The sequence below is a fragment of the Chiloscyllium plagiosum genome, chromosome 11, assembly GCF_004010195.1.
Source record: "Chiloscyllium plagiosum isolate BGI_BamShark_2017 chromosome 11, ASM401019v2, whole genome shotgun sequence".
Taxonomy (NCBI): Eukaryota; Metazoa; Chordata; class Chondrichthyes; order Orectolobiformes; family Hemiscylliidae; genus Chiloscyllium; species Chiloscyllium plagiosum.
In genome coordinates, this window is record NC_057720.1 from 19913425 (window position 1) to 19926851 (window position 13427).

Below are 13427 nucleotides of genomic sequence, written 5' to 3' on the forward strand. Positions count from 1 at the left end.
GTCATAGAATTTACACTGTGAACAGAAATTCATTTTCCCATTTTGTGTGGAATTTGTGTATTTTTTAGCTCCATTTTAGGTGGTACAGCATTATTGCTTCAACTTGTAGTTCTGTGATGTCATTTTGCTACTAGTCATGTTGCAGAAAAGCATCTAGATCTGAACCTCACAAACATCCACAAATGAATGCTTTCAAGTGTACACAGGAGATCACTTCCATGGTCACAATTTGTTGTCGGGGTCCCTGGTTGTCTTGTCTTGCTTGGGTCGACTGAGTCATTTTCTGCATTGCTGGGTAGATTCCAGTCCTGTTGCTGCAATTGAAAAATTGGAATGGAGCTTCTTTATCAGCATTACAGCTGAGAATGTGTTCAGGGCCCATTTCCACTGATGTAGCCAGCTCCTTCAACTATTGTTCATGATGAAGTAAAATGAATTGAACTGGATGGACAGAGGCATCAATGATGCTCGGGGCCTCAGGAGGAATAAAAAAAAATTCTGTCTGAGTGTAGTTTATGTCAGTGGAGCTTTATTTTTCTGTTAGTTGTTTTATTATATATTACTATTCACAACTAGCTGCAAAAGGGCCCAGTGGTTGTACAATCACATTAGTCTATTACATGGTGTTTTTGCATTCATGTAGTGTTGGGTGGCTTCACTAGGTTGCTGCATACTGTACATTAACATTTCCATTATTTTATCCACTTTCTCAAAACAAAAGAACCCTCAGAGACTCAGGCTCTCCATTTAACAAGTAGTAAGTCAAAAACCTATATTTTAAACAGCTTATATTCTAAAATGCAAAACCAAGAATGAGAACTCTACTTTGTGTAACTTTTTTTGAGTTTGACACATGAATTACTATTGATAGACTAAAACATCTAAGCCAAATTTCATAAAAACTATTCTTTCCTTCATCCACCATAAATATAAGCCTCCTTTTGTCAATATAGAATGTCAAAGTGGAAAAAAGCTACCACTTTAGTCAAAGATCATGTACCTCTTCACATTCAGCTCCATGAAAAACAACAAGGCTGTCACATTCTCTACACTTTGATGGGGCTCGCAACTTTCGTAACTTGTGTGTTTGTGCTGCCTTTGACATAAGAGTATTGCGGAAAGGCCCTGGAGAACTTGTCATCTCTGCCACAATCTCATTTAAACCTACATCACAAGGAAAGGAGCAGAGCACAGATTAGCTTATAGCAGTCTTTCAATATTCTTAATTTGTGACATACAGTACAAGTTTCTTAGGTTGTACATAGTTTATACCATCTTTGCACTTGAATGATGAGAATATCTCAGCATTGAGCTTTGAACCTCATTAACATTAAGGCAGTGTGATAAGAAAACTAAGCCAGATTAGTTGTGGCTAGCACAGCAGCTACCTGAGATTCAGGATGCAGGATGGGAAACAGGACATCAAAGTCTCAAGGAAGGAAGGAAGGGATGAGGCTTCAGACAGGTGGATTATAGCAGTTCTTGGATGGGATAACAGGAGTTCAATTTTCTTTTGATATGAGGCAAGAAAAGCTAAAATTCAAGCCTAACATTCACATATTCCTGTCAGACTTGACCGTACCATGTTGTTTGAGGTTAGCAAATGGTGAGCGAGTGTTGGGGAATTTGAAAATCAGAAACGCATTCCACATGATCTATGATGGATCTAATGTTCATTCTTCTTGGCAGGAGTGTGTGAAGCTTATGCAAATATCTGGTCAGAGCAGGTTTTAAAAGAAAAAACGTGTTGAAGCTGAACATTGCCAGAGGTGGTGAGCTGCTTTCTTGAACCATTGCATTGCTTAGGGTGCAAGAACACCCCAAAGGTTGAAAGAGAGAAAGGCTAGAACTAAATGAAAAAGTAAGAAAAGATGAGGAAACAAAATCAGGGCTGTCAGGAAATGAGTTCCAGAATTTTGAATGAGGGACAGTGAAGGAACAGTGACATACTTCCAAGCCAGGATAGCATGAGGCTTGAAAGGAAACTTAGAGGTGGTGGGCACATGGCTTTGGAAGCTACTGTCAGACAAACCTTGGTGAGTTACTACAGTGCATTTTGGAGATGGCACACACTATTGCTATATGGGGCAGCATGGTGGTTCAGTGGTTAGCACTGGTGCCTCACAGCGCCAGGGACCCAGGTTCGATTCCAGCCTCGGACAATTGTGTGGAGTTTGCACATTTTCCGCGTCTGTATAGGATTCCTCCGGGTGCTCCTGTTTTCTCCCACAGTCCAAAGATGTGCAGGTCAGGTGAATTGGCCATGCTAAATTGCCCATATAGTGTTAGGTGCATTAGTCAGAAGGAAATGTGTCTGGGTAGGTTACTCTTCAGAGGGTCAGTGTGGACTTGTTGGGCCGAAGGGCCTGTTTCCACACTGTAGGGAATCTAATCTAATCATTCTACATTACTGGTGAAGAGAGTGAATGTCATTGAAGGCAGTGAATTCCAGAAGTGAGTGGAGCATGAGTCCTTGATACCAAGGCAGCTTTTGATCGATTATGGTATCAATAAGTCATAGCAATCATAGGAATGAGGGAAAAAAACTCCCCACTGATTGGAGTCAAACTTAGCATAAAGGAAGATGGTTGAGGCTGTTGGCAATCAGTCAACTCAGATTCCGGACATCCCTGCAGGAGTTCATCAGGGTAATATGTTGGACACTCGGTGCACCTGGCTGAAGATGGATGACAATGCATCAGCTTAATTTTTTGCACTGATGAACTGGGCTTCAATCATTGAGGATGGGGATATTTGTGAAGTCCATCCCTCCTATTAATTGTTCAATTAGTTGTTTTACCACCATACCTGACTAGCTGTGTCAGGGCTGCAGAGCTTAGATTTGATCCATTGTTATGCCATCTATTCAATTATGCTTTTGCTATTTTGCAAGCATAAGCATTTCCTGTCCACTATATTGTGCTTGGGAAGCTGAGAAATAGGAATTAGACAGCGGAATTTCTGGACCAACCAATCAAGCAAATTACCTATTACGTTTTTGCGCTAACAGTTCTAGAGATGGGACTTGGCAGGAACATAATAGCGAACAGAGAGCCAGCTAATAATTTTATACAATTAGCTGAGACAAATGTAAATAGTCTATTGTGCTAACCTGAATGACATGATAGAATATATTTTGAACTCAATTTGCAATATATGCTTCCAACACATTTTAAACAGAGAGGAGTAAATGAAAAAATGCACAATTTAGAAAATAAACACTGGTATAAAGCAGAATCTCATTGCATCTACGTTTTCATTAAAATGCAGGAAACAAGCATGTAAACATGGTAACTTGAAAATGAAATTCAAAATGTAATTACATTATTGCTGATCACATTCTTCAATCCATCTAAAAACAAAATTACAATAAGTTTGTAAATGAAAGATTGCTGCTAATCTAGTGACATAGAAATTGGCTGGAAAATTTAAGAAAATTTGAAAACACAAAATCAGACCAATGTATATTGATCTCTCCAAAAGGATTACTTTGAAAACAGTTTGTGTTTTTTTAAAAAAACTGCAGTGGTACTATATGCATTAGAAACATGGAATATTTTGGAACACAAGACCACTTTACCCACTGCACCTCTGTTTAGTCTTTGTACTGTCCAATGTAATTCCATGCCCAGCTTTTTATTCATAATTCTATAAATTAATCCCTTTCAAGTGAATTTCTAATTGCCTTTTGAAAATTACTACAAAATCTGATTTCACAATAATTTCAGACAGTGGTTTCCAGATCATAGCAGTGCTGCGTGAAGAAATCTAATTTCCAATGTAGTTCCTTTTGCAAATGATTTTAAATCTATAACCTCTCATTGTCAGAAGAACATTATCTTAGTTACTCAAACAAAACCTCCAATTTGGGCAGCTCTACGAGACCTCCTTTTAAGCATTGATGCTTGAAGAAAAATAACTCAGCTTCTCCAAAAGCAAAATACTAGGGTTCCAAAGAAAAGGCACACTGGACTCAAAAAGGTTAGTGCTTATTCTCTCTCCACAGATACTGTCAGACCTGCTGAGTTTCTCCAGTACTTTGTTTGAAATCCCAGCTTCTTAAATCACTCCAAGTAAAATCAACTCCTTCATCCCTGGTAACGTTCTGGTAAACCTCTTTTATAGACAATACAATAGATAATAGGTGCAGGAGTAGGCCATTCTGCCCTTCGAGCCTGCACCATCATTCATTATGATCATGGCTGATCATCCTCAATCAGTGTCCTGTTCCTGCCTTATCTCCATAACCCTTGATTCCACTATCCTTGAGAGCTCTATCCAACTCTTTCTTTAACGAATCCAGAGACTGGGCCTCCACTGCCTTCTGGGGCAGAGCATTCCACACAGCACCACTCTCTGCATGAGGAGGTTTCTCCTCATCTCTGTCCTAAATGGCCTACCCATTTTTAAGCTGTGTCCTCTGGTTCGGGACTCACCCATCAGCAGAAACATGTTTCCTGCCTCCAGAGTGTCCAATCCTTTTGTATGTTCTCCAGGTCACTGAAGTCTTTCTTACAAAATGTGGCCCACATAGTTCTACACAATATTCCAGGTGGTAGGAGCATGCAAAATGGTACATGACTTTAGAATAGTGGAACTAAGTTATTGAGAGGGTTCAGGATGTAGGAAAAGAGGTGCTCCTTTGCTTTTTCTTTTCATAACTTTCAGCCCCCAGAAATCGATTCTTACTCTGCTAGAAGAAGCTATTTGGTGAGTGTTTGGTATGTCACTAATGATTATTCTATTTCTAAGGTTCACATGCAGTTGGACAATAGCACCTGATGGTAAGGTTAAAAAATATCAAAACATAAGTAAACATAATTGAATAGTTGATCAGTTAAATTAGAACACTTTAAGGATAGCAGGACAGTTGATGTGCCACAGTTACAGCATGAGAGCGCTCCTGGATACTAGTGTGGAGACAAGGGGCTCTTGTGCTCTTGTCCCCGTCTCAGAGCTAAGAGACCTAGTTTCAAGTTCCACCTGCTTGAGAGGTGTGTAATAATATTTCTAAACAGGTTGATTAAAAGAAAGTCTGCACTAATATGATCCAGACCAAACATTTTCACATTAAATATTTGAAATTTGTGCAGCTTTAGCTCAAAGCTATGAATTGTAAATTGAACAGCAGACAATGTGATGCACTAGGAAAGAGGTGTGTTTCTTGCATTCTTTGTATCAGGTCACAATCACATCTCTTAGGGATTAGTCAATGTTCAGGGACATAAAAACATGACTCCAAAAAAGGCAGGTAAAGGAACACAGGAGCACCAATTGTCCAAGAAATAAGGGGCTTTCAACTTTAGAAACAAAATAAACATTAGATGCAAGAGTGGAGGCTGAAGGTCAGATCAACTAACTGAATACATCCCAAGGAGACATTAAAGTGGGGATGGTAAGAAGAGAGATAACATAGTTAGAAGGTTCAATAGTGTTTCTACAGAAAAGAATGCAGGTTCAGTCAGTTGTGTTGCCTGCCAGATGTTAGAAGTCAGGACAGGACAGTTCAGGTTGAGAAAGGAACTCGCAGTAGAAGGGGTAAGGATCCAACTACTATGGTCCATGTATGTACCAGCAACATAGGCATGAAAAAAGGAGGTGGTTTTGCAACATCAGAACGAGGAGTTAAGTTAAGAATTAAGAAGCTAAACCTCAAAAAAGATAATAGTTTCTGTATTGCCACATGAACAATTCAGGTTAAAAATGACAGTGCAAATCAGAATACAGAGATAAAGGCATGTATTGGGAAGCTTCTGAACATCAGATGATAGGACAAAAGATCAGACATTGCTCACTTTAGCTAATATACCAAGCATCCCCAGCACATTGAGTTAATTACATCAGAGTTGGACTGGTCATTTAGCCAGAATGGATGACACTCTCTTAGCAAAGCATATCTTCTCCAGGCAGCCTGTGCACATATTCACACTAGTCGAACCAATCTATAAGTTCATTCTGAAGATTTCAATTAGAAGTTTTAATATCAATTTCTTTTGTGGAAGGAGCTTGTCTGGGGCCGCTGCATCTTGCGCAACCAGATGGAAAGAAAAAGTGCAGTATCCCTTGAAAGCAAGCACAGCAAAAGTGAAGAGAAAATGCAAAGACAGGAAATTCTGATCTAGTATATTCAACTCAGTATTCTGTTTGATTTGCAGCAGAGGTTTCTGAATGCAGATCAATCCTGGCAATCACGTTTGCTCCCTCCAAAACACTATGAAACACACCAGAAGAAGAACACTGTCAACTTCACTTTGAAGGACGAAGAAGAATATCACAACACCTGGGAAATGTAATACTATGCTTAATAAATACAGCCACTGCTCTTCTCGTCACTCTTGGTCACTGAAGTGGCTCAGGTGAACCAGCTGTGTGGATGGTGTTCAGCCCACCCATTTTCAAAACGTCGGGCACTTAGTAATGACAAAAAAAGACAGAATTTTATGAACTAGAAAAACTTGAGCAAATTTTGAATGTTGCCTGTGGGCCTTTTTAGCATTCTTTATACAAAGACAAACATTTAAATTTACCTATGTCAGGATGACTGTATCTTTATGTAAATTTGTAAAATATTATCCTTTATAAGTAGATTTCAAAACACTAGAACAATAATAATGCAAATACAGAGCAACCTGATACATACCATTGTCCAAAGGTGATGTTGGTTCTCGTTCATCTAAGTCATCTGCTGAAGACATAGTGCCTGTTGAGGGTGTTCGGGGCAGCCTTCGCTTGAAATCACCTGGATTAGTTAAAAACAACCATATTTATTATTATCAGTTATTGCAAAAATAGGTCAAAATCAAAATTAATTGGTTTAAGATGAAAGTTATTTGAGCTTGAACAGATGTATCAAAACAAGGTTGTTGCCAACTTCATACAGAATAGGCTAATCTAACTGCAATCTAAGAATGGTGGTACAACAATCAATAGGTGCATCTAGGAAGGATAATAAGAACTCTTTTTCCTTAGTTTTTTTAAATACAATCTAGATATTACTGTTGTGTTACCATATCACTTCGAAGAACAACACTGCACAAGGATCGAATCCTGCACACATTCAGTGGAAGACCCTGTTGGTTGGAACTGTGGCTAAATTCCAACATTAAATCATAAGAGTTTTGAGGCTTAACTTGCTTACTTGAGGCTTATTTTGGTTGCCATGTGCAATAGAAGTTTAAATAATTGTTTCAGTACTTGATAGTGAGCAATTTCTTAACAAGTAGCTGAATTAAAGGTGACTTGTGGTGATTTAGCCACAATATCCTGCAGCCCATCATATCTGAATTGCCAAAGCTACACTAAATTTACACTAGTCCCACTTTCCAATAATGCATTCATAGCCTTCATTGTTCATCCATGTATGTTTTAAAGATTGTGAAGTTATCCACCTCCCAGACAGTGTATTCTCCACCCACTACTCTGAGGGTGAAAAAGTTTTCCTCAAATTTCCATAAAGCCTCCTGCCTTTCACCTTAACATTATGATCCTATGTCACTGACATTTTGACTAAGGAGAACAGCTGCTTTCTGTTCATCCTGTTCATCCCCTCAATCTTGTACATTTCTATCAAGTTAATCACGATTGAGAGAAACCCACCCTCCACTCCCGGCACCATCCCCTGCTGCCACAAGAGGTGTAAAACCTGCGCCCGCACCTCTCCTCACCCAAAGGATCCTTCCACATCCGGCAGAGATTTTCCTGTACATCCAAACACCTCATCTACTGTGTGCATTGCTCTCGATGTGGTGTCTTGTATATTGGGGAGACTGGATGCCAACACGTGGAATGTTTCAGGGAACATCTCTGGGACACGCACCAAAGAACCCCACTGCTCTGTGACCAACCACTTCAACTCCCCCTCCCACTCCGCCAAGGACATGCAAGTCCTAGGCCTCCTCCACTGTCAAATCCAAGCCACCTGATGACTGGAGGCAGAACGCCTCATCTTCCACCTTGGAAACTTCCAACCACACGGCATCAAAGTCGACTTCACCAGTTTCCTTATTTCCCCTCCCCCCAACCTCATTCCAGATCCAACCCACTGCCCTCTTGAACTGTCCTACCTGTCTGCTCCACCTTCCCCTCCACTTATCACCGTCACCCCCCCCACCTGCAATTACCTATTGCCTTCACAGCTACTTCCCCGCTCCCCCATCCCATCCTCCTAGTTATTTCTCAGTGCCATTCCCCCCGCCACTTGCTCCACTCCCATATTTCTGATGAAGGGCTAATGTCTGAAACGTCAACTCTCCTGCTCCTCGGATGTTGCCTAACTTGCTGTGCTTTTCCAGCACCATACTTTTTGACTCTCAGGTTCCCCCTCAACTTCTCTGTGCCAAAGGAAATAGCCCTAGTTTTTCCAGTCTCTCTTCGTAGCTAAAAGGTATTCCATTCCTGTCAACATCTCCTCTGCACCCCCTCCAGAACAATCACAACCGTCCCCAAGTGCAGAGACCTGATGTGCATACAGTACTTCAGTTGTTGTCTAACCAAATTCCTGCACAGCTACTCTTATAATCTACCCTTGACTGATAAAGGAGAGTGTCCCATATGTCTTCTTAACTACCCTATTAAATCCCTGAAAGTGGTTGGACAGGATATGTACAAACACCCCCAAGATCCTTCTGTTCCTGTGAGCTTCTTAATGTTCTACTGTTCACTGTGTACTCCCTTGTCTTGATAATTCTTCCAAAATGCATCACCTCATATGTATCAGGGTTAAGTTACATTTGCGGCTGATCTGCCCAATCCATTTATATCCTCGTGTGGCCCAAGACCATCTTCCTCACTGTCAAGTATGCAACTAATCTGTGTCATTTGCAAACTTACTTATCACACCCCTCAAGACCCATCTAGCACTGATCCCTGTGGTATGCCATTGGACACTGGCCTCCAGTTATACTAAAAGCCTTCTATCACCACCACTTGTCTCCTCCCACTAAGTCAAATTTGGATCCAAATTGCCACGTTATCCTGGATCCAACATGTCTCTTCATCAGTCTCTCCTGTGGCATTTTGTCAAAAGCTTTGCTGAAATCCGTAAAAATGACATTACATGCTTGGTCACCTCTGAAAAATGTAACCAGATTTGGTAGACATGATCGCCTTCTCACAAAGCCATGCTGACTATCCCTGATCAAACCTTGCTTCTCTAAAATGGAAATTAATTCCCTCCTTCAGAATTTTCTCTAATAATTTCCCTACCACTGAATGAGTATGTTAGCATGGAGAGGAATGAGGCTGGGAGCCTCAGGGGTGGAGAGAGAAATAGGAGGGGGTGGGGCTTTAGTCCATTTATTTAAGGAAAATATACTGGCTTTTGAGGCAGTTAGAGAAGGTCCATTAGGTTGTTTCTCTGCATGGAGGGATTGTCTTAATGAGATGTTGAGTAGTTTGGACCTGTAATCATTGGCGTTTAGGAGAATGAGAGAAGACACAGAATACACAGCATTACAGCACAGGAACAGACCCTTTGGTCCACCATGTCAGCACCAACCATGATGCCATTCTAAACTAATACCATCTGCCTACACATCATCCATATCCCTCTAGTTCCTGCTTGTTCATATCTGTCCAAGTGCCTCTTAAACATGGGTATTCTATCTACTTCTACCACCTCCCATGGCAGACTGTTCCAGGCACCTACCACCTTCTGTGTGAAAACTTGTCTTGCACATCTCCTTTAAATTGCATCAAGTAGCAATGACAGTAACTGGTATGTTGGCTTCGTTACAAAGTGATTCAAGTACAGGTGTAACTGGAGAGTCTTGATGAGACTGTATCTAGGATATGGTGCACAGATTTGATCTCTCACCCTCAGATCTCTTATCCTTAAAATGCTAGGACTGAATGAAACGTAAGATTATTAGGAGGCTTGACAAAGTAGATGCACTTGTGGGAGAGTCTGGAATCAGGGATCATAATCTCAGAGGAAGAGGGTTCCCATTTAAGACAGAGGTGAGGAAGGATGTTCTCTCTTATAGATAGTCAGTGTGTGCAATTCTTTACTGCAGAGTCCTGTTGAGTCTGCTCAAGTCTATTCAAGGCTGAGATGGACATATTTTGAATCAGGAAGGGAATCAAGGTTTATGGGGATAAGACAGGAAAATGGACTTGAGGACTGTCATGTCAATTATGATTGCATTGAATGGTGGAGCTTACTTGATGACCCCTATGTCTTACTTCAATACTGTTAGCAACTAGAGAAGTAACTCCTTTATCCATTAAATTTTGTAATATTCAATTTCCAAGTCTTTCTAAAATTTTAAACAGATTAACAAAATCTAAGTTAAGGATTAGTACAATGTCTTCACTAGCAAATGGGTAATGAAAGTACGTGACCGTACCGGACAATAGAGATTAGAGATAGACACAACAGGTGGTAGTTTAACCTGAGGGTCACTACGTCTCAGGTGAGGGGAGTGGTTGAAGAAGGAGAATCCTTAATGGTATCCTTAGTCAGTGCAGGAATTGGACTCATGCTGTTGGCATCACCCTGCATTGCAAACCAGCTGTCTAGCCAGTTGAGCTAACCAACTATCTGATGAAAATACAAGTGTGTTTGAAAAATTATCTAAAACCAATGAACTGAAGATCATCCAGAATGTAATATTTGTAATAAAAGCTTCTGGTTACACACCTGGACTAGCAGAGGGTGAATCCATAGAGCGTGATTCACTGCTTCCTCCTCCACTTTCAGAATCACTATACATACCACTCCCCTGAGTGACGGAGGACCAAGCTCTAAATGGCATATGATTCCGGACTGTTGAAAAAAAAAAGCATTGGTAATGGCACATAACTGATAATATCACCTGATTTAGTCACACCCATGACACAACAGATCATTTCATAAACCAAAAGAAAAACCATATCCCAAGTAATACTAAAACTGAAAGAAATGCAGTAACAATGAACTATAGTGTTTGGTGGTACAAAAGGAGATGGACAATTGATATTTCATTCTGTAAAACCTAATGGAATGCTGTCTGTTGATCAGACCTTGAGTGAAAAAGAGACAAAAATCTGACATGGATTCCATGTTGAGCACCTAATTATTTCTAGTGACTAATGAAAATATTTTGTGTAGTAATACGAGATTAATTAATATCTTCAATACAGTAGAAGAGATCTGAGCGCAAAAAATGATAAGGGGATAATTTAGACAGGAAATTTACAACAGGATTAGTTATACAGGTCTGGTTTTAACAGTTTATTTTTACATCTCGAATTATAATTACATAGGTTAAATCTGATATTCTGGTAGAAATGCACTGGTATATCTATATTTAAGATACTGCACCAAGGAAGTTTACATTAACGGGATAGATTTTAAATCATCCAGTGACCAATCAATGGCAACATACTCCAACAAAATATATTTGATAATCTGCACTTTACATCCAAAATGGATGTCCACATACAACTCACTGGCTCCAACTAAGTGACCAACATGACTTTGATAATCACAGGAAATGTAGGTTAGGGTAGGGGATTGGAGTTTTGAGTCAGAGGACCCCAAGATATTCCTGTGAAGCTCAAAGAAGCTCTTCTTGTGCTCCTCTTCATAATTTTAACATTCACAGCTTCAGGTCTCTTCAGCTGGAATACTCATTAAGCAAGCAAAGTGCCCATGGTGGACACTTCGTCTGGTAGACAATGGGCTCTTAATGGCAGCAAATAGCTGACAGCATTACTCAACTTCTAGGGATCCTGACCATTTAACCTAAACTTAGTTCTGCATTTCTGACTCCATTATGTTCATTACTTTGCAACTGTAGCTCATATTTGTTGGGATAGGATGGGAAAAAGAGAAAGAGAAAGTAATGGAGCGATGTATGATTTTGGACAAAGCTTTAAACTCCAAAGAAGTGACGAAGGTGAGGTCTAAAGCTGCAATTCTGGATTGGACAATGTTTGATGCAGCTGCCATCTTGGTTAGGGAACTGAAGCCAATACTAGTAACAGCTAAATGATTAGGAGGGTGCTAATTGACAATTAAGCACTCATTACTGATTGTATGCAATTTTAGCGAACAGTTTATTTCCTAACCTCTCCTAATCAACAATCCTTTAAAATTGTGCAGCAATCTGAAATTCCCATGGAGACCATGTTTGTTTGAATCCTCTAAGTTATCTAGCATTAAAGTGTTTTCTATACCGAAACAAATTGGGTGAAACTGCAAAATAAATGGATATTGCACCTAATGACCACAAGCTGAACAGGAGTTAATCAAATGCTACTGATCGTATCAGCTTTTACTGTTCATTTCCCAGAGAAATATGATTGCTTAAAGTTAAAATTGGACTTCAACAATACATCAGGTGAGTTCCTGGGGAACTTTTCCAAAACTTCAACTAGTTACATTTATTCTGGAAATTCTGATAAAATACCTAGCTATGCATTTTACAGAAAGACCAGGATAAAGGATGTGCTTAAAGGATGTGGTTTGATCACCAACACCTTGCTAGGGGTCCTTCTTCGTCTCGAGAGCAATGGAAGGGAAGCAGAAAGAACAGCACTGGCTCCCACTGGTGGGAGGGACAGGAGGATGAAGTGATCTGTTTTTTCCATTCAGAGGATGTGTGGAGAAGTCAGGGGAACCTAATTATCCAAGAGGACAGTGGCAAGCCAATTTCATCCCCGGGACACCCATATCAACTAATCCCACTGCCCTGTGGCTGAACACTTCAACACCTCCACCTATCTGCTCCACCCTCCCTTGACCTATCACCTTTACCCCCACCTCCATCCACCTATTGCACTCTCAGCTACCTTCTCCCCCGGCACCACCCCTTCCCTTTCTCTCTCCACCCCCGAGCTCCCAGCCTCATTCCTGATGAAGGGCTTATGCCCGAAACGTCGATTTTCCTTTTCTTCGGATGCTGCCTGACCTGCTGTGCTTTTCCAGCACCACATCCTTGACTCTAATCGCCAGCATCTGCAGTCCTCACTTTCGCCTAACTGATTTCAAAAAAGCATACCCTATTAACAAAGTACCTCTTCATCCAAATATTCTCCTGAATATTTAAAATGAACCCAATGAAAATATGTCATTACTGAAAAAAAAGAGTTATTTTGTGTAAATGTCCAAGGCATTTCACCAAGCATGTTGAACACATTGTGTCTAATGCATCATCAGACACATAACCGAATCTCTAAGACCTAATGTTAAAGTAATTAGACATTAAGCATTGAACATATTACATGTGAAAAAAAAGAGTTCCAACACCTTGTATATCAGAAGTGTTATTTGATGGCTTTTCTCCGGAATTAGTTGATCTAATATGATGAAGATTTTCAACATCAGGTGACTGAACAGTAAGATCACCTGAGGTTCCTGAAGTCTGTGACAAATTTCCTTGTGATGAATGAGGGCTATTTGTTGTTCTTTTAAGAAATGGAAGCCTAGAGAGGAAAGAAAACAT

General features: G+C 40.2%; 1 protein-coding gene across 3 annotated transcripts in view; it reads right to left on the reverse strand.

Annotated features, from left to right (window-relative positions):
- LOC122554193 (rho GTPase-activating protein 29-like) overlaps positions 1-13427 on the reverse strand; it is a 124321-nt gene that overhangs the window by 19219 nt on the left and 91675 nt on the right. For all 3 annotated transcript variants that reach the window (XM_043698842.1, XM_043698843.1, XM_043698844.1), the window contains 4 exons: positions 13232-13407; positions 10640-10765; positions 6641-6739; positions 1001-1164 (listed from right to left, as the gene is read on the reverse strand). In XM_043698842.1, coding sequence (XP_043554777.1) covers positions 1001-1164; positions 6641-6739; positions 10640-10765; positions 13232-13407 — 565 coding nt within the window. The remainder of the gene's footprint in view (positions 1-1000; positions 1165-6640; positions 6740-10639; positions 10766-13231; positions 13408-13427) is intronic.